The following is a 21,449-nucleotide window of genomic DNA, read 5'->3' as shown; positions in this document are numbered from 1 at the left end:
CCTGTGTTACCAAAGTTGCTTCACAAGCACTTTCAGCTTATTCTATAATACTTTGTTCTGAGAAGTATCACCAGCTGCAGTCCATACTAAAAATCTAACCTGGACTTTATCAGGTGATCTATTTCTGTGTCCTAATGTTAGAAAAAGCTAAGAATAAGACCTTTCCCTCTTCACTGTAATGAGGTATAATTTTAAAAATATTAATGACAGAAAAGATGGTTAATTCTTCCTTATCTAACTTACTCTGGGCTTTAGGAGTAACTTTGGTCATTGTTTCTATGCATAGCTGCTATTCTAGAGATGCTTTTCTGTGCTTAGCAGCAAGCTGACTCTTTATGGATGCAGAGAGATTTCTTCCTACAGGCATTTTTGTATGTACAGGTAAGGAAGATGCTTCCTTTGCTCCATTGTTTCTCCCCTCCCATAACACAGTATCAATAGAGCCCATTTCTTTGCCTTAAGATGGGAATCAAGTTTAACTTCTGATTATTTAAATACTGCTGTTTCTGTTTTTTCATTCCTACCTTGAGAGTGTTAGAAAGTTCACTACATTAAGTATCTGGAGCCTACAACAGAGTAGCTGCACACAAAACATTATTACACAGGTGAGGTTGGAGTTAGCATTACTGAAGAAATAGAATTGTTTGGTTTAGATGGGTGCGAGTGGAGCAGCATTTTGGAGACAAAAGAAAAACTAGGAGACAGAAATAACAGTTTGTGGTTTATTTGGTGTTGGAGCTGGTACTACAGTTGGACATCACTGTCTTGTTGCATACAGAAACCTTAACATTTTTTAAACATGCTCAGGAAACAAACTTACAACTAGGCTGACATAGTACACAAAAATAAGGTTCTCAAAAAAAAAAGTATACACAGAAATTCCAAAGCAGTGTTAGGAAAATACATTTGGACCTACCAACAGTGAAATATTTAAGCTATTCAGCCAGCAGAGAAGGTTGGTCAATTGGCTTGACAATCCTTTAACTGCAAGAAAATAGTCTTTGGTTTCACATTATGTAATAATTAGTTACTTATTGTTCTGAACCAACATTAAACAAGATGAGGCAAAGGGTTTTCTAGGCAGTGCTGCTTTGAATGCTGATTTCTGTCACACCACTTCACTGTACAAGACTGAGTAGGTTATCTAGCTCTGGCTAAGAACATGGGTGTTCGAACAGGAAAAACCCTAGAACAGTTTCCTAATGCCATCTTCAGGAAAGTCGTTTGTTCAGATTTGAGCTTTTTGTGTGTTCTAGTTGAGATACATACATTGAAAGACTTGACCTACTTGGTAAGTGCAACGTAAGACAAACCACGAAACCCATTAAACCGCAGAGTGAACTGCTTGGGCAGATTTAAAACTGTAGTTCCTTCTGGATTCCCCAGAGCGTATCTGCACTCTTCCTTAATTTTTCCTCTTCCTCAGGTTTTAGGATCATCTTCACTACATCAGTGATGCCATTATTGCCCAGTACACAAGGAACACTTAGGAAGACATCTTCTTTTATTCCATGCATGCCCTGAAAAGTAGGTAAGGATGGTTAGGCTAGAATTCATGTACATCTATGTATTTTATAGAATGTCCTATCAGGAAAACTCAACTAAATTTAGTTGAAATTAAACTAGAAAGTTGTCACTGTTCTTCAGAATTCCCAAGGTTTTTAGTTCTCAGTAAGACAAAAGTTAGCAAAAAGGGGCTGCTCACCTTAACAATGGTAGAGATCGGGTGCACTCTTCTCAAATTCTTCATAATAGTTTCAGCTAGATCCGCCACAGAAAGGCCAATAGCCCATGATGTGTACCCCTTCAGTTTGATGACCTCATAGGCACTGCAGAGACAAAGTTGCTCATTAAAGGACAAGTACCATCAACTGAAATACTTGAAGTTTGTAGGAAGGGCTTTTGGAGGTGCCTTAATGTGGACACATCAGAAGCTTGACTTACTCGCTGACAGGACTGAAATGAACTCAGCAGTGAAGAATTCTGTTTGCATTTTATACTGCTCCCCACAGTTATACTGGAAATTTGGAAGTTAAAGCACTTCCCTAATTCAAAGTTCACTAACGATGAAAAATTAACTCTGCCAAATCTACATTACTCCTTAAAATACTATGTCAAGATCTATTATGTCTGCATCTTAACATTTGTTTTGGGCTACTATGGTATTTATGAAACCAGATATGGATACTGCAGTTCAGAGGTACTATAGCTCTTCATCATTTGTTCTTGTGTTAGGGGGTGGGGTGGGGTGTCCCATATTTACCTGTCCACCACCTGCTTATGGATCTCCGTCCAGTGTTCCTTGTCTGCAGCAGTTCCCAAGTCTGGATTAAGAGCCTTCAGGGAGACGCCAGCAACATTCACTCCACTCCAGACAGGTACTGAGAGTTGCACATAGATTAATTATCTCACAAGAAAACTTAGTTTTGTCCTCCTCAAATGAACAGTTAACTTAAGATCTAGTTGGATTAATGTGCAACACAGGTGTCACTATGATTTAGATATGACTTTAAATATATTATGACTTACGAGGCCAATCTAAATTGTGGGCTGAGAACCTACAAGCATACAAACATCTTTCTTTATGCATGATGTCACAATGTTTGAATATACCTTTATTAAAGCAAAAGACCTAGGCAACATGAACTAAAATGACAGTAACTCTGTATTTTGCAAAGGTTTCTCAAAATAATTTATTCTAAATGAGTCCTTCTGAGTGTCAGGAAGCAGACAGTACTGAGACAGTACTGCTCTGGTGCTGCTAGAGGAAGTACAGGTTAAGTAAGGAGAAAGCTGCTCTTTCTCCTGTCCTCTAGACTTGCCTCTGCACTTCAATTCCTGTATATAGTTCTTAAAGTAATCAAGAGACACCAGTAAAGACAACTGAGTGACTACCAGTAGCTCTAGTGCAGCTCTTTGGGAGTCCCTTGCAGAGAACTTTACCCTCTTGCTGCTTCAGTTTGGTTTTTTTTGGAGAGTTATGGGAACAACTTAGCCTAGAAATTCTTAGCCTCCTCAGGTTACAGTAATGACCTTTTCCAAGCGGAGTAACTCAGGTCAAATATAGATCATCTAGGGTTACCCTACACAGCAGAAGACTTAAAGCAGAACTTGTATTCTTAAGGTGCTGCAGTGCAAAGGCTTTTGAGCAATATTTTGCTGTAGCTTTTAGATAATGTTTCTTGCAAACAAACCATCAGAAAAAGTTGTGTGTAACAGCCAGCCAGATTTCACCCTTACCACTGGAATCTCCGTGCTCTCCAACAATCCATCCATGGCAGCTCAGAGGATGGATGCCCAGTCTTTCTCCCATGAGGTGGCGGAAACGGGCAGAGTCCAGGTTGCAGCCACTACCAATCACGCGGTGTTTAGGAAAGCCACTGATCTTCCAGGCCACATAGGTCAAAATATCCACTGTAAATAGAACAGGGAAAATAACAAGTGCCACTCACGAGCAGTGTGGTAACTAGGATCGTATCTTCCATTCATCTGTAAGGGTTTTATCTGCACACTAGTTATGTGGAATAGAGCATAAAGTAATGCCCATCGCCAGGCCCTGCAGTGGGCTAACATAATGACTGCTTTAAAGGCAGAACTGAGAGGCTGTTTATGCTACACATGCAATTATCAGTGCCCCTTACTGTGTCCTACGCTAAATACCACTTTAAGGGCAACTGTGAAGACCCAAGTTGGAGGCAACTTGGTTTATTTTTCAGAGGACCAGCTTACTGAGTGCTGAGAGGGAAGATGGCACTTCTTGCTATGTGGTTATGTGGCATAAGTATTTTCTAAAAGCCTATGCTTGGTCATATTAGTATACTAATGCCACCTTACTTTCTTACTGAAGAAAGCACTATTCTCTAAGCTAAATCCTCTTGTTAAGGCAACACAAGACAAACCTGGGTTTGAGACAATAAGCAGCTTGCAGTCAGGACTGTATTTAACAACGTTGGGAATGATGAATTTGAAGATATTCACGTTGCGCTGGACCAAGTTAAGGCGGCTCTCTCCTTCTTGCTGACGGGCACCAGCAGTGACAATGACCAGCTTGGAGTGTGCAGTCACACTGTAATCTGCAGACAAAAGGCTGTGTCAAACATGAGCTCTTTCTACACATAGTTCAGAACAGGACTTCTCAGTTCCTTTTAGTATTGGTATCTAAAATTCTCAAGCTTGAGGGTGCTGAAATTCTCCTGCTAATTGTTACCCTTGACTTTGCTTCTATAGAAAAGTTTTCTTTTAAGACTCTGGTTCATCGCCACATGTGGCAACCTTAAGGGCATGTCAAAGTCTTAACATGTAGAATTGGGCAGTGGTATTACATACTTCTCAGGCACAGACAGGTATGGGGTAGCTGTTGGGATGGCATCCAGTGCAAGTGCTGTGTAGAAAAGGAAGAAGGCTCTGCCCTTGTAACCTACTACCTGTGGACACGGGAGCTATACCTTAATTAAGGTATGAGATGGCTAGCACTTGCCCTAGTCAGGTTGCCACTGAACGTAAAGCTGTCAGGCATTTATGGCCAAGAAGTTAGCAGTAACACATTCAGGGGCTAACTGGCTGTGAAATAAAATTCTCAAAGGTGCAGGAGTACTTAAGAAATTCATCTTTCTATACTGAGTGATGAACTATGGAACAGAGGCTTCCCAGCTGGACCCGTATATGAAACAAAGGTATATGAAAAACAAGGTATATGAAACTGAATGTCAGCTGAGCAGAAATTATTTGAGCTTTCCTCCTGACAATTAGGAGGACAGGCTAAGTGCTAGACTTGGATGACCAGTTTGAGATCTGCAGCGGCTATCTCCATGTGGAAATAACAAGCACATTAGAGCCAACTACTTGCCTTTGCCAGAGACGATCTTTGGTGTTCTAAGGAAGAGGCTGCCATGCTGGAGATCTAGCATCTCTCCTCTGAGCTTGTCCTCCACAACATCAACAAGGGCAAGTTCATCAGCTAAGTCCTACAAGAGACCAAGATTAAATAGTAAGTTTATTGCCTCTCTGAGCAAAGTACCCAATTTGTAAACTGTGAAGTTACAATTCTTTTAAAAGCAGTGATCTATTTAAACAATTTTGCTCATCTGTATCACTTCACTTGTTCCCAAGCACAGTACTTGAATTAGTCTCCTGGGACATCCACTTTATTGAGTTAGTTTTGTACTTTTCATACCCACATTCCGTGTGGAATAGTTGTACAGTTTAGCATGACAATGATGAAGAACAGTTTGATAGCTGTTCATAAACAACCCATTTAACAGTTAAGAAAAGCAAGCCTGATGTTAAACACGGCTTTGTCAGTATAATAATGCAATGCAGAGGACAAGTCATTCTGAGTGTCTAGGACCACTTTTTCCAGTCCACAAAGAAGTATTCCATCACACTCTCTGCTTCAGACAAAATGATGCCTCAGTTCTTAGAAGGGATTCTGGAAGTCGTTCAAAGGTAAATGCAGCTCTTAAGTCAAAGCGATACATAGAGCATGTTCCGTCTGATACTGGGATAAACATGGTTTACAAGAACTACAGCTATTTGTTCTCTGTCAATAGCTTGAAGATTGCTGCTTCATTTCAGGCCCAAAGAAAAGAACGGACGACCAAAAGTTCATCTTGTGTGCTAGCCCAATTAGTCTATTAAGGGAGATTACTTTTTGCCCCTCTTTTAGACCTCAGGCAGTCACAACTGTGCTGCTTCATCCCATGCTTGACACTTACCTTCATCAGGATGCTGATAGCACAGGCCATTCCAACTGCACCCACACCAACCACACTGATCTTATTGTGGGCATGACTCTGCTCCTGTTTGTGGACATTGTGGATGAGCTGATCCTTGACAGACATGGTGCACTGCTGCAAGGAAAGCAACAAATTATTTCTCCAGGCTTTGGAGCTTTTACTGACACCAGAATATTTCTATCAAGCATGATGGACTTTTTCCAGGATGATAAAACGAGTATAAGTCAGATGCCTGAAACATCTGGCAGTACTGCCTATATACAGCACAATGATTAAAAAACTGAATTATTGATGACAATGCACTGTTTAGGCTCACTATAGCTTTCCCTCAAATACGGCCTGAGAACCATTGATTATATAGCTGGGTGGCACTCCAGCAGCATTAGTAGAATGTTGTAAATGATCATCCATATTACATTCAGGTAGAGGAAGCCATTTTAGTACTTCTAAGCACAGTCTGGCAATCTCCATTCCACTGGCCTGAAAAACTGGTATTCTGTGCCCCGAAGCCTTTCCAGAGCTGAAGTTATACAACACTTAGGCAAGCCTGTCTTAAGGACAGCGTGATCCTCAAAGTCAACTTTATGGATTTATTTTGAAGTGAAACTGCATAGTTTTGAATTAAGATATCTAGAGTCTGGTGTTACCATCTCTCCTACTACCCTCAATTTTTTTTTTAGCTACCAGCTGCATGGCAAGCTGGTTATATGGGTTCTAATCTGACAGCCACAGGTGTAGTGAAATGCCATTGCAATGACAGAGTACTGTGCTTTCACCCCGGGGTCCCTGCAGAAGCCGACACCGTGCTTTCCCAGGTGGTGCCGCCGCGCTGGCGGCAGCCCAGCTTCTGCCTTGCTCCAAGAGCCCGAGGCAGGGGCAGCCTCGCAAATGGATGCGAGCGTAGACACAGCGTGGTTCTAAAGTTAGGGCTGAACAGGCGGCAACTTGTTCAGGGCAGGAAAGGCCAGGCAGCATTGGCAGAGCAGGTAAGGACTGGGGGTGGTGGACAGGAAAGGCAGCAGTGCCCATATTTAGGAGAAGTTAACCAAGATATGTCAGCCCTCATTTGCAGAAGTCTCCTGAAGCATGGCCCAGTATAGTGCATGCTCTCTCCATATGCAAAGTTCTCCCTTTGCACTATAAGAACTTTAGCGTGCAGGGCTAGGGAGGAGCATTTCCTCAGTTACGCTTAATACTCAAAATTTTTGTTTTTAGAGTGCTATTCCCCTGAAAGAAGCAGGTCAGGGGAGCGCCAGAACCCGAGGTGGTGCCTTAGCGCTGTTATTTCAAACGCAGCCCTAAGCCCACCCTCGCAGCCCTTTGCAGGGTCACTCCCAGCACCCTTCCCAAACAGGCAGGTCCCTGGGGGGCCACACGCACTCTTGCCGCCGATTAGGGGAAGCAAGTTAATACCCGCCAGGCGAGGGGGAGAGGAGAGGAAATGGCGGGGCAATCTCAAGGAGGGTGGATGGGCGGGCTGTGGGGAAATCACACCGCTCGCCCAAGGCCGCCGAGCAGGGCGCGGTGCCTCGCCACACCGCACCCAAGGTGGCGCCGGGCTGAAGTTCAGGGCTGTGCCCGCTCGCTTCCTCGGTCGGGGGGGACTCGGTCGAGCAGGCGGCGCCGAGCGTCCGCTCGGCGCCGCCTGCTCGACCGAGTCCCCCCCGGGGAGCTGGCGGCCAGCGGTGCCCGCATTCCCCCTTCCTCCCCAGAGCAAGCACCCCCCTAACCCGCCCAGACGATCGCACGTACCGAGCGTCCTCCCCCAAGCGCGGCGGCGGCTGTAGCGGTGAGGCGGGAAGGCGGCCGCCGCCTTAAGTAGGGGGCCGGGCGGCTGACGCGAGGTGGGGCGGGCCGCCACGGTGGAGACGTGCCCGCCGACACGTCGGGGTGGAGAGGAGGGGGAAGTGGTACCGGGCCGGCATTAAAAGCGGGGAAGCTGGGGGTGAGGCGAGGGGGACGGGAGCGCTGGGCACCGTGAGGGAGGCTGAGGCGGGCGAGGAGGAGCTCCTCCCTCTCATGGGCGAGAGAAAATGGGCTTAGGACGAGAGGAAATGGGCTCAAGCTGCGCCAGGGGAGGTTTAGGTTGGAAATTAGGAAAAATTTCTTCACGGAAAGGGTGGTCAAGCATTGGAACAGGCTGCCCAGAGAGGTGGTGGAGTCCCCATCCCTGGAAGTGTTCAAAAAACGGGTAGATGTGGCACTTTGGGACATGGTTTAGTCTAGTCTGCCCTTGATTGCTTTAGAGTAGACTTGGTAGTGTAGGTTAATGGTTGGACTGGATGATCTTAAAGGTCTTTTCCAACCTAAACGATTCTATGACCGGCACAAGCCGTTCAGGTTTACGGCCGTAGTTGCAGATGGAGCCTCTTGTCTGGTGGCTAGAAACCTGCTTCTAATTTCCATCTAAATCTATAGATGTTTGGGGTTTTTTTGTTACAGACATCCTTCTCTGGCGTTTACTTCCCCTCTCCATGTATTTACACATCCAATTCCCACTCGTTTGCTTTGTTAAGCTACATAAGCCAAGCCTTTTCAGTCTAGCATGATGCACGACGTGCTCTGGTCCTTCGGCCGTCCTTTTACAGAATGCTTTGGGTTGGAAGGGACCTTTAGAGGTCATCTAGCCCAACCCCCCTGCAGTGAGCAGGGACAGCTTTAACCAGAGCAGGTTGCTCAGAGCCCCATCCAACCTGACCTTGAATGTTGCCAGGGATGGGACCTCTACCACCTCTCCGGGCAACCCATTCCAGTGCTTCACCACCCTCATTGTCAAAAAATCTCTTCCTTATATCCAGTCTAAAATCTTTCTGTGGGACTCTCTCAGTTTGAATGCTTTTCTCTTGAGAGAGGCTGCCATGTGGAGTGTTTTAGGCAGTCTTCCCAGTGATGCCTCAAACAGGAACACCAATGTTTTCCTGTCGTTACTGGAAATACCATGACTGGACTCACACTTGTCTTTTTCACAGTCACGCCACGCTGTCAACTCCCTGTCACCCTGTGGTTGGTTAGTAAAGCCAAGTCCTTCTCCACGTACTTCTTGCTAGGATACTAACAAAGAGCAAAAAATATTATTTCCTGGATGCCTGAAGTTTCAATTTTATGCTATGCTACAGGCTTGTCCCACAAAACTGGCTTTTAGTAAACCCATGCTACTTTTTATCCCTTTATTCACTGAATTTCATATTTGTAGTTAAACTTTCCTTCATAAGTTTTCCTGAAGAACTGCAGTGACATCAAAAACACAGGCCCAAACTGCTTCCACCATGGCTCACTTAAATACTTGCTGTTCTCTGGTCCTGTGGTAATGCCTCCAAGTCAGCAAATTTACTTAAAATCTTTGCACCTGGATTTGTGGTTTACTGTGCATCAGGATTCTGGGATTGAGAATGTCTGGTTCCTCCAGTTGGAGCACAGTAGACTCTCTGAGTTTTGCTCGCCAGCTGGCTGTGTTCATTTATTATCTTGTATCCATTTCTCCCTTCTACCCCTCCTCTTGGGCATCCTGTCTTTACCCCATGGATTAACATGTTCATCCATAATGAAAATCAGAGAATCATGTGTTTAATCTTGTGTGAGTAGCTGCATTACCTTTTTATTTTCCCATTCTTGTTTTATGGTGACCCTTTTGTCTTCCTCTTTTTTTTTTAATTTCTTGTAGCTGCGGTACCTTTGCAATGTTTGTCTTAGTTTCCTTTTGGGATTCTAACTCTAGCTGATTTTTTGCAATATCTATTTGCGGCTTCTAGGATGTACTTGACTTCCTTTCTGAGGTGTTTATCTTGCAATGGCAGAAGGCCTTCCTTACTAATTAATTCCTTTGTCTTCCTCTACCCATACCAGTCTTTCCATCTCTCTTTTGTCTGGGATGTCTTTTCTCTCTTCTAAACTCACTTTAGTTTACCTCTTTTTAGTTTAAACTCACTAAGCTTACCTCTTAGTCACTAAAGTTAGCCAATTTACAAATGAGGAGGTTATCATGGAGACCCTGATCTCTCCACGACCTCATCCCACTCACAATGTGTGCAAGCATAAAACATGGCCCTCAGTCATGCTAGACCAGAGCAGATGGTGTGAAGATGGGTATATCTCATCACACCTAAGGCTTGTACTCATCTACCAAACTCTGCTTTACAGCTGAAGGAATTTTCTGCCGCTGTTCAAAGCACACTAACACCTTGTCACAGACCATCTCAGTGACAATTCCCTTCTGCTGTGGCGATCGGATGGGAATGGTAGCCCAAAGCCTCACCGTTTCTTTGATAGTCCATTGGCAAAACAAAAGAAACAAAAAACACAGGTGAGAAAGCATCTAAAAATGCTTGAAACATAGAATAAGGAGATTTGCATGAAACAAGCCAGAAAAATGCAAAATTTTGGTTCTTATTATAAAGACTAGCACTTCTACCAAAGGAGGTTAAATATAATGACCTATCAGTTGCAAAACTAGATGTGCTTTGTTCCTTGCTGCTGCTTGAGGAATGAGCGATGCTTGTGAGATGTGTCATGTCAGAGGAGACTGGTAGCTAAGGAAAGGAAAGTGCGAGTAGATGCTGAGTAGGCCTGATGCCGCATGAATGCAGAATAAAAGGAAATCTTACAATGTCATTCTGTTGTTCTGCATTACGCTGGGTTCACTGAGCATCTTGTTCTATCAGAAATCTCAAGGGTGGATTAAGAAGTTTAGTTCTGCATCCCAGGAATCTGTATTTACAGTGGCTTTATATGAATGGGACTAAACATCTCATCCAGAGTTTGGGTTCCAGACATCTGGCAGGACAGAAAATGAACATTTGACAGGAACGAAGATGAAGAAGAAATATTTTCTACCTATAAAAATTTTTACTTCTGAAGAGTTTAAATGTAAGATAATAGGCTGCTAAGGCAACACTGGCTGTATAAGTTAATGTGTGTTTTAAAAATAGGTAACTAATGTAGAGCAAGTGGTATTTCACTACTGTCACGGTGAGACTAAGGCTCCTAAGAGAAGAATGTTGGTATTAGAAGATTGTTCTAATCTATCCTGTGGCTCAGACAAAATAATACTGGACATGGCTTTCAGGGTATAAGCTCCAATAAAATCTTCACTTGCTTGTGTTTGTGTTGCTTGTTACTGAGAACAGAACCAATACAAAATCTCTATTATTTATAACAAGGCATCAGGTTGTCCGTAGCTGTCTGGTGCCTATTCAGATACCAGAGGTGCTACCTTTAGTAGAGTAGGCCAAAGCAAGCTAACGAGGATGTTTCAAAACCATCCTGGTCCCAAGATGTCCTCAATGATGATAAGCAGATCAGAAGCATTGTTTTGTTAAACAATAGTGTCAGCTTTTAATATGCCAGTGTTAATTCACCTGGGTTACAAAACTGAGAAGGTGGCTGTGACTGCCAAATTTTTCCTTTTATGCATCCTTTGTGGTCTTAGTAGCAGCAGTAGATGCTCAGGAGAAAAGCAGTCATCTGGCATGATTGACATTGATTTTCTGCCTCAGAGAGCTTCAGTCAGAGAAGGCTCAGAACAACACAAACAGAACGGGGTGAGCAAATTAAGGGCATTTTTCTTGCACTTGGAAGATGGAGGCCAGGTCTGTTTTGATTTCTTTTAAGTGATTGACTTAAATCACTTTTAAGTGATGGGGCCAACTTTCCTCACTAGTATACATAAGGAGTTTTATTCTTCCTGTTCTTTTTCCACTGGTGCCTTTCATCGCAGTAGCGGGAGGTGGTGTTGACAGAGTGATGAGAATGTTTGAAATGAGACAGGGTTTCTCTGGGGAAGCTTGGCCCTTCCTCAGTCTGCTTGCCCTTTTTTCCATATTAGCTTTCACAGATTAAACATGAAAAATAAAGCAATAGAAGTTGCTGAATGTGGAAACATTTTATTCTAGGAGTTACAAACGGAGCCTTTCCACTGGCCTCAGGTGGCATTTGATCAGGCTTTGGTTGATAACAGAAGGAAACGATGCCACATTCGTATTAAACAACGTGTTTGTCTTTAAACTATGAGATACTGATTAAACTTTTATCACAAAAATAAAGTCCAGAGACAGTTATACAAGGTGAGTTCAATGTGTGCGTCTCGCTATTTTCAATAAAACACAAAGTGTTAGTAATTTTCTCCCCATTTTGCTAATATGCAAGAGGTTTTACGTGGCGATACTTAATTTCTACACTTGCCATTTGCTCGGGTCCTGGCTCAAGACAGACTCAGTCAAATCTGATGGTGCTGCTAGGGTGAATAATGACACCAAACCATGACCTGCACATATTTGCTGTATGAGCTACAGCTCAGCTTGGAGGTTAGCGGTAACCCAAAGCCACCATTGATGCTGACCAGCCCTGGAAAGGTCAGCAGAATCTCTCTACTCTACCTGAGATCTGAGGTCTAATTTGCTCCTAAAAATCATGTTACTCCCAACATGATCGGTCCTGCTTTTGCTCTGACATCATCAAGGGCTTTGCTTTCATATGATGTCAGTGTGTGAGGGAAAGACCCGGCACTAGACATAGCTACATGTTCCAGTCCTGTCTTTCCCTTTGATTTATTCTGAGGCCTGAACAGCTTCCTCCAGCTTTAATGGGTTAATTTCTCCTTTGTAAAATGGGAAGGGTCTTTATCTACCAACCTGATGGTGGTACTGTAGGGATTAGTTAATTATGAAACATTTCAGCTTTGTAAAACAAAATGAAAATGATGGAGGTTTGTTACCTAAACCAGAGAGGCATGGACCCCAAAATGGAGTAGTTGGCACCAAATGTTTCGTATACTCTGCTAAATTGACATCATCAGAAAAGCTCCCAGAGCCAGAATTCTTGCAATTTTGAAATACTGATCGGGGTAAGATACAGGACTTTCATTCATACTCCATAAAAATCCATATTTTGTGTTCTTCAAGTTTGGAGAGTATAGCCACATCAAACCATTTGAACTGGTCTCCTAAGAAGACTAAAAGCTAAAAGATGAGTTTCACCTCGGCTTGCATTAACAGGTATCTCTGCACATAACTGATTAGCCGTGGTCGATACACCTCCGGGTCCCTCTCCTTGGCTGCTTCCATGCGTGCATGTTACGGTAAGGACGCTGGTATTGCAAAGATCCAGTGCTTTTGCTGCTTCACACCCTCTTTTTCTTTGCACTGTCATTGTGGGGGAGGGGCTAGCTGATGCAACTATAATTTCCAGGTATTTATACATATGTGTTTCTACAACCTATTTTTAAACGTGCACCAGGGTGATATATATATATGGAGATGTGTGTAAATAAATGTCAATTTCTGAAGATCCCAGACTTCCACAATGCCCTTTTGTCAGATGCACGTTTTTGATTCCAAACTCTTTTCTAGCTGACATGTTTCAATATGCAGAACTTCCAAGTTACACCAATTTTTCTTTTCCCCTTAAAAGGTTGGTTATGTTTGCAAGTACAACAGCAATGGGTTATGTATTCACTATAAAGCTAGATAAAACTGTATTTCTTGCAATGAGTTTCTCAATACAAAGCTAAAGAAAACGGTATTTCTTGCAGTAGCTTCGTAAATCATCACTCTAGGTAGCTGGACTAAGGAGAATGCGTGACTTGCCTTGCTTCTCTAAGGAAATTAGTTTACTCATGGAAGCATGAGTCACTGTGCAGGATTCTCAAAGCCAAACCCATTCCCTTAATGCAACTCTGAATACTTACTCATTTACTTAGGAACTGCAGGAAATAGGATGCTCAGATAAATCACATGGTCAGAGAGAGATGGAAAGGCACTCCCATGGACAGGGGCCACTATTCAGTCTTCGCCTAACAAAGCGCAAAGATATCTCAGCCAGTTCAGCACACCTGCCTCCTGTTGCCTGTCAAGAGGAATGTAATCATTAATGCATCCTTGCCGCTGCCTTCTAAACTGGCAGCAGCAGAACTATTACTGTTACCTAATTTGTTCTTGAGTGCCTGACAGGTTGCAGTAAGTGGAGACTTTCTATATATTACAGTAAAGAGCTGGAGGCATGAGAGGAGGGCTGTGGACTGCTGCCACTGCTGCTTGCCAATTCAAGAGGGCAGGCAGGTTCAGCAGCAAAAGGTCAGAGGCATGTCCCTGCACTCTGTCTGGAGCAGATACCCCCTTGCCCTTATTTTAATATTCATATTAATTCTGCAGCTGTCAGTTTTGACTTCCCCAGGATCCCTTCTCAGCACATCACATGCCAACAAGCTGGTTAGCTCAGGGTAAAGAGCTAGAGTCCTGCAAAGGCAAGTTTTTACTGATTCAGGCCATTTGGGACACAGTACGTCTAACGACACAGTATTGCCTCCCCTACGGAGGGAGATACTTTTCTAGCATTTCAGACCTTACGTATCTGGTTGACCCTGTGTGTATTCAAAATGATAGCAGGTCATGTATTCTCTTCCATCCAAAAATCACTGTGGCCAAACTTTCATTTCTGTGAATCAAAATTCCAAGTTACATTGCTGGAAACTCAGCATCCTGTGGTTGAGAAGTTACTGGGCCATACAACCACCATAGAAAGCTGAGAGTACATCTCAACATTAGACACAGACTCGGTGGAGGAATTTCCTGCTCTACAGTGCACAAGAAGGATGTGAATCCATCCCTTTATCTCTTTCATCCCTTTAGGAGTTGGGAGCATCGCAGCTGGGACTCTGCAAAAGGAAGCTCTCACTTCAGCAGCATAAAGTTACAGGGTCAAGGAAGTCCTAGATGTCGAAAATAGTTTGGTCTGTGTTTTCATGAAGGACACACTTCAGCATGCAGTTTACCTCTCTTCAAAGCTTTCGCTGAAGACAGCAGTGCTATAAAGCGTAACTTTTACAACTCCTGATATTTTCTGGATCTTGTAACATACAGGTTAGTTTCTGTAGCTCTTTGTGGGTCTTGATGAATAAAACCCAGTTCTGTGCCTGGAGTGGAATGGAAAGGCCAGAGATCAAGAGACAATCACATTTTGGTTTTGCAGTCTCCTTTTAGAGCCTGGATGCCACAACAGCCTCACAAGTCTATCCCACATGTTGGTGTTCTCAGGTAATGCCCAGTGAATATGGAAAATGTGTGTGTCTACAGACAACTATGTAATAAATGATTATCTGTTCCTTGGAGAAGGAAGAAGTTTAACTTGCAGTTCAACAAACTTAGCAATAGAATGGAAGTAGGTAACCAGCTGCTTCCATTTCAGCCCCCACACTTGGGCCACACCTGAGGCTCTTTAAAAGAGCTGCAGCTGGGCTGGTTCAGCCCTAAGATAGCAGTCCTGAGGGGTGACTTTGGCTTGTGTTATGATGGTGAACTTTTCTGCTGTTCCCATGCTTTTCAGATGGGAAAAGTAACTTGACTGTTTCTGCACAAGGTACTCTTTTAGATCTTTGTTTCTGTGGTGGTGGTTGTTGGCAGCTCTGTGGGTGAACACAGAGCCCTGTGTGGGGGCACACAACTGTGAAAGGCAGGTATTGTCCTGGGAGGTTCCTAGGCAGAGTTTTTAAATACTGTTTATATCATATATATTCCCAGCAGAACATACTGCTGGAGTGGACGTGGAGCTGTCCCCCAGGGGAAAGCTGTTGCTTTATCTCTTTGAAAGTTCTGCTCCCTGGGCTTTTACATTTTGTTCTGTTTAATTTTATTTTATAAGCAGAAGGTAGCCAAAGGAAAGAAAGACATGCACCATTTGCTAAATGACCAAGTTCTCCTAGCTCGTACTGTTAGGGGTTTACACCATCATCTAGATGTGCTGTAGCTGTATGTTAGTTGGCCGCTGTGGGCAATCAGTGGCCTGCTCTTTCCCTGGGCTTGTGGGTTGGTGCTGGACACCTCATCCTACTCACAGCAAAGCTAGATGTGAGCCCTGAGGTCACGTGTAGTTTCAAAGTGTGACTTGGCAGGAAGAGAGGGATGATTTCCAATCCTTTTCAAGAAAGAATTTTTTTGTGGTCTTAATTTTCTTCCATTACTTTTTTAGTTTTCAGTGCCCATGCTTCTTAATTGAAACATGATACGCTGCACCATGACTCAGTACCAAAGGTCTAAACTATGGCAGTGATTCCAAAGGAAAATAAAAGTGGATAGAGAGGTGCAGCCTGCATTGCTAACATGCAGTAGTCTTTTGACTCGGCTTCATTATGCAGCCATAGTGAAATCATTAGCATGCTTCAAGCAGGTACCAAGCTGAACATCTCTGTCGAGCACAGCTTCACAGCGCAGGCATCGTACAGACACACAGCAGTTCTCCTCAGCAAAGAGCTTATCAACTAACGAGGCAGAACAAAACAGGGGAGTGAAAGTGGAAGCAGAGTAAGGCAGAATGCCAAATACGGTGCTTGTCTTGGTATGCTGTGTTTTTCAAGAACATTACACAAATACTGACCCTCCTTTCTATCAATTAATTCAGTTTTCTTATTTACACTCAAATTTTAAATAGAAAATGAAAGGTTGCTGTTTGCCTATGGACTGCCAATGAATCATTTTCACAGCACTGTGCTAAGTGTGGAGTTTCTGGCTGGTGGACTCTCTGTTCCTGTATTTGGATGAAATTGCACAAAAGTTTAGCAAACATTTGCAGGTCATGCCCTTGTTGTTTTGCAAAATATGGTGAGTCTTGTTTAAGGAGATGGATGTTACCAAAGGGACCAAGCACCTGACTTTTAGCTCCTGCGGGGGGAATCCTGATACTTGCAGAATCTGTTGATTCTCTAGCTTAGGCCTTATTATAAGAGGAACAGCGTGCCTGCGTCCTGGGTGGTAAATGCAAGGTACGCCATTTCTCACTGGCTATCTCCAACCTTGTGTTATTTTTCTCATAACTTGATCCAGATTCAGTTGTATCCCTAGACCCTAAACAGTTCTGGCCTTAAGAGGCAATATCTCACTGCAGGTACCCTTTTAAAAGATGCCAATGTGATGAAAATGTGAGGTGCTGGGAGATAGTGTCGTGTATGTGCGTGCACTTGTGCACAGGACCTGGATTTCTGGAGGGTGGGTCTCCCGAACGCTTCAACCCCAGTATGTTCTCCATATCCTTTTTGCTATATTTGTACATCATTTCTGCTTTATACATTGTATAGTCTGTGTTGGATTCGTTGTGTGTTTGTGGAAGGTCTTTGATATTTAATGCTGTGATGTCAGAAGGGAAAAGAAACCAGCATGCTTTATCTTTTGCTGACTGTGTGAGGGCGAACAATTTTTGGAGTGGCAACGGGGAGGTGCAGTCCCCTTGGTCTGCATTAACTCCTTGCCACATGACAAGCCTTTGGACTGGCTGCTGGTGCAGTGGGGCTCGCCCATCGCTTCGGTCTCTGGACTGGCATGTTTGCAGACAGGGCAGTGCCAGTTTGGCGGAAGAATGTCAGTATTGGAATCTGTGACGCACAGGACAGACCAGAGCCCAGGTCTCTGACTGCCAGGATGTGACGTGGTGCATTTATGTGTTCAGACAGACTGAGCTAGGTCTGTTGCTTTCTTTATGGAGTATCGTTCTGTGTGTGTGTTTGGCTGCTAACCCAGTGTTCTTTCATTTTTAATCTCATCAACTGTTTGTGCCCCCAGAGTGGCACAATAAGGAAAAGAAATCTGTTTCACTTTGAAACTTCTGGAGCTAACTGGTGTTTCAATCTCCAGGTTTGGTCTTGAGAAGTGAAGGCAGTTGAAGGCTGAGGGTACTGAATAAATTTTGGAAAGTTCTGGATTAAGGATATGTCCTTATTATTTTTCCTGTTTGTATACGTTTAGCCATAATGTTGAACATACGTCCCTTGGGTAATAATCTCGGTCTTGCATCCCCTTTTAAAATACACTCCCTTGCAACAGCAACATCTGGAGATTTGGAGTTGATAGGGTGTTAGGTTATGGAGAGAATTAAAATAATAATAATAAAAATCTCTGTAACATTTCATCTCTCTTAAGTAGAGGTTACTGAGGGCCAGTTAGTTCAGTGCATGACCCCTGTAAGAGTTCTTAGGCGATAAGAGCAGCCAAAAATAGCTCCTTGGAAGGTCAGGGAAGGCATCTTTTCTGGATGTGGATAGCTTTGCATTTCTGACCTGAAACATCTAATGGCTTACGTACGGTAAGCAAGCAAGAATGGATGGAAAGAAAATAGAATACCAAGATGGACTTGGAGGGCAGCCAGAGCCTGTATGACATGTTCCTTATTCATATGAGCCTGTACAAACTGCTGCCAGCCTTGGAGATTTTTCCATATGTGAAATGGAGAAAGTCTGCATTAACTTCTAAACCATGCTTCAAAGGCAGCCTAGCCAAATAAAGGCTGGATTCAAACTGTCAATAGATGAACAACAGCAAGAGGGACCTGTTTTAAAATGGAGCCATAGGCTCGCATCCAAGTGATTTTAAGCTTCTGACTGACCCCAGAGTCTGAATGAAATTTTAGCTTGTCAGACCAAATGTTCTCTTTGGTTTGATATCTGCGTACTGAGACAGAGTTTACGAGAAGCTTTTATAGCAAATCCCAAAGTCAGAGTCACCGCAGAACACTTTAATTATTGAGTAGGCAAGAGCTAATGTGAGAGAGAAATGCTCTGGGTTTCTCTGCATATTAATCTCCCCCCCACCCCCCCCCGCCCCTTCCTGCCCAAATCCCCTTGGTTAATCAGGTTATGTTTGCCCTATTTGTCTCGGGGAGCAAGCAGAATGCAGTGTTGCTAGAAATGGAGGAAGGGAAGGAGGAGAAGGGTATGCTGAAAGCAAGAGTGGGTTGAGGATGCTCCGGAAATGAATGCTTCATTTTGGCAGGCTTCCCAAGATCACAGCAGGATGCCTTCGGGCTGTGGGATGTTTCTGTGACCTGTCACACTTGCTGACATGCGTGATCTCGCATTCCAGGCCGTGTGCCAAAGGACAGTGAAGGGAGTTTGCCTGTCTGTGCTCAACCTGAAGGCACTGGTGGTCTTTGCGGCCAACAGCTCCCTCCCCAAACACTCACTCAACAGCCTGTTTCAGCGAAGAGCCCCTAGGAGGGAGTAACTGATGTCTTTGGGGGAACGCGCTCTGCCTGACATTTGCTGGAAGTGCAGTGGTTAATTCTGTGGGTGGCAGCCTGTGTGTGCATGCACATACACACACATATGCACGCATACAGAGCTGTATGTGCTGCGTGCTTTTGTGCAGTCATGCAGCCTTTAATTCTTGCTGCACTGATCCTCTTGGACATGTGGCTGCAAGCCACAGAAAAATAGCACAGATGGACCTGCCAAAGTAAAATGCAGCTATGAGAGGCAGGGAGCCAGCGCACACGCAGACAGCACTGCTGACCTGTGTGCCGGTGAATCTTAAGTTCCCTTTGAGTCTGGTGATGCTGGAATTTAGCTCCGAGTGTGCTGAGATTTGGCAGCGTTCTTCATATGGGTGCATGCCTTGGAAATGCTCTTATCTTGCATTATAATGGGCAAATCCAGACTGGGAGACTGAGGTCCAAAGCTCTTTCATGACCAGTATCTAAACCCAAAGCTTGCAGCTCAAACCATTCCTGAAATGTGAAAAATTGCTTCTTCTGAGGTCTGGGTCTGGGCAGGCTTAGGAGAATCGGGTAAGTCTTGATGGGAGAATTAAGTGCAGTGACTTGGGTGATTCGGGGAGCGTGGTAAATAATTCAGAAGGATGTAGATCTGCAGGTCTGCATCTGCATTCTGTGTTTTGGGGTTGAATTTATCCAAAAGCTCAAAACCAAACCTTTCTAGACCAAATCATGAAGTTTCAGGGAGTTTACATGTAACCCTGCTTCTCTAACACTCTGATCCTGGCTCAGGATCAATTGAACGTCAGCCTGTGCTTGCTTTTCAGTTCTGCTAGAAGTGCCACGCCATGCAAATATTGGCTAATTCAGTCTTGTGTGCTAGTTTCTTTGCTCGGATCATGGCGCGTTGTTCCCGAGACACATGTATTAGAGTTTTAGCACCCCTCTTTCTTAACAGCATGGATCAGAAACATTTTTGTAGCTCAAAGCCAGGTGAATGCCAAGACATTCTTCCAAAAGCATAAGCATCGGTGAATGCAGACCCGAGCTACTAAATTCTGGAGCCATGACATGATTTTCACATGTTCCCCAGCACAGAGCAGAGCTAACTGGATGGCCACAGACTCCTGTTCCCGCAAGAATGAAGACAGGCAGGAAATGAACCACCAGAAACCGCTCCTTGGCAGGAGAGCGCTGTGGAAAAAAGCAAGGTGTAGCAAGCCCCGGGCTGTTGCAGAGCCGGGCTTTGCAGATGCCTACAAGCACGTGCGGATCCCAGATGCCTTGTTCCCACTGCGCAGTGCTCGCTGGCAAGCGTGTGTTGCAGTGCGTGTCCAGGACTTGCCGGTGCCCTAGCAGAGTGTGCTGCCCTGCCCTGGTTGCTCATAGCTGTAAGACACTGGCTGGCATACAACACTGTATTTTACAGTGGCTTTGCTGTGCTTGGGCCTCCTCTGTGCAATCCTCCTTTGCAGCAGTGAAGAGCAGAAAGGCTGAGCTGCTCCACAGAGCTGCTGCTTGGTTTAACCGCGGTAGGCGGGAGGGGATGGACGCAGCATTCCCCGGCCCCGCACGAGTGACGGTGGATTGTGCGTGCGTGAGGAAGTGAGGGAAGAGAGCCGAGCTGTGTGATGAGTGGCTTTGGTGCAAATCTGTCCTAGGTGGGAGCCTGCCTTGCCAGCCTGTGTGTGGGAGTGCTGTCGGAGCAGATGGTTAGCAGCCCTGTTGCTGCAGGCTTAGCTGGCTTGCGGGGCGCTGCCAGCTTTGCGCAGGGAGGAGGGCATCCTGCCTTTTGGAGGAGGAGAGCGGTGCACGATGTGGCAGCCTGGAGGCTCACCCAAACACAGGGGAGTCTACGTCTGACTTGAAGGCTGAGCCAAGTCATGAATCAAAGAGCAGATCTCATAAGTTGTTTGCAGATTAACAGGAGGCTTTTTCTACACCTCTCTGATACTGCCAGGTAAAAAGCTGTCAGTTGCACAAATATATACATAAATCTTCCCTTCTCCCCAGCCTCCCCCAAACTAGATTTAGGCTCCCAGAATTATGTGACTGGCTTAAAAATTCTGAATTTACCATCTGGTGTACTTTTAATTGTCTTTCTGTCTTCCAAAACCTTAATTCCTGTTTTCAAGCTTCTTTTTTATAAGCCATGAACTATTTTTTTTTTTTCCCTAAACAAAGTCCCAGGACTCCAGAAAGGGGAGCTTTAAGGAAAGCCACAGCAGTTGCTCAGATCTAGTAGTGCTGAAAGGAAGCCGAGAGGCCAAAACCTTAGCTGAGAAGTTGGGCCAGGAGGCAAGGCTGAAACAGTGGCTCCATTGTTTGACTTTAGCTGTAGTTGGTGGATATGGCTGCATGTCCCAGGGAGTTGCGTGTTACAAATACGCAGCTAATGGTGTGCACAGCAATTAAATCACGAGGTAATTACTGGACCAGTGGGAGAGGTGTGCAAGCAGCATAGGTTGTTAAATAATTAAAAAAAAAAAAAACCCCAAAACCAAACAACACTACAATTTAAAGCTCAGAACTCTGCTCCTATGATCTGGTTTTAGATGAGAAAGAAATAGGAAGTTCAGAGAGGAATAATATTGAGAATATCTGTCTCAGTTTTAATTGCTGATAAATGATTTTGATAGGGCCAGTGGTTATACTGAGTTCTGCTTCCAAATGTTTAAGTTTTTAACCATTTAGGACATTAGGCATCTAATGCATTGAAGGTCTGATTCTGAAGAAAATACTGGTACA

The 21,449-nt window shown here is 44.2% G+C and overlaps 1 protein-coding gene across 1 annotated transcript; it reads right to left on the bottom strand.

Moving 5' to 3' along the window:
* Positions 1 to 726: 726 nt before the first annotated feature.
* On the bottom strand, positions 727 to 7,506 carry LDHA (lactate dehydrogenase A). Its single transcript, XM_075712344.1, has 8 exons — positions 7,488 to 7,506; positions 5,715 to 5,849; positions 4,847 to 4,964; positions 3,900 to 4,073; positions 3,241 to 3,414; positions 2,264 to 2,381; positions 1,706 to 1,829; positions 727 to 1,520 (listed from the first exon to the last, which is right to left on the bottom strand). Exons 2-8 carry the CDS (start codon positions 5,838 to 5,840, stop codon positions 1,356 to 1,358), a joined length of 999 nt encoding a protein of 332 aa, XP_075568459.1. The 5' UTR covers positions 5,841 to 5,849; positions 7,488 to 7,506; the 3' UTR covers positions 727 to 1,355.
* Between the last annotated feature and the right edge of the window lie 13,943 nt (positions 7,507 to 21,449).

The sequence above is a fragment of the Pelecanus crispus genome, chromosome 6, assembly GCF_030463565.1.
Source record: "Pelecanus crispus isolate bPelCri1 chromosome 6, bPelCri1.pri, whole genome shotgun sequence".
Lineage (NCBI taxonomy): Eukaryota > Metazoa > Chordata > Aves > Pelecaniformes > Pelecanidae > Pelecanus > Pelecanus crispus.
This window is presented reverse-complemented; position numbering and strand designations above follow the sequence as displayed.

Bases quoted from the DNA above. Each gene is read 5' to 3' on its own strand.
- LDHA (XM_075712344.1), bottom strand. From the start codon at position 5,840: ATGTCTGTCAAGGATCAGCTCATCCACAATGTCCACAAACAGGAGCAG. The intron at 4,074-4,846 runs GCAAGTAGTTGG...TTTTGTCTGCAG, and splicing joins AAAGATCGTCTCTGGCAAAG to ATTACAGTGTGACTGCACAC. The intron at 1,521-1,705 runs GTGAGCAGCCCC...CCTACTTTTCAG, and splicing joins CGATCTCTACCATTGTTAAG to GGCATGCATGGAATAAAAGA.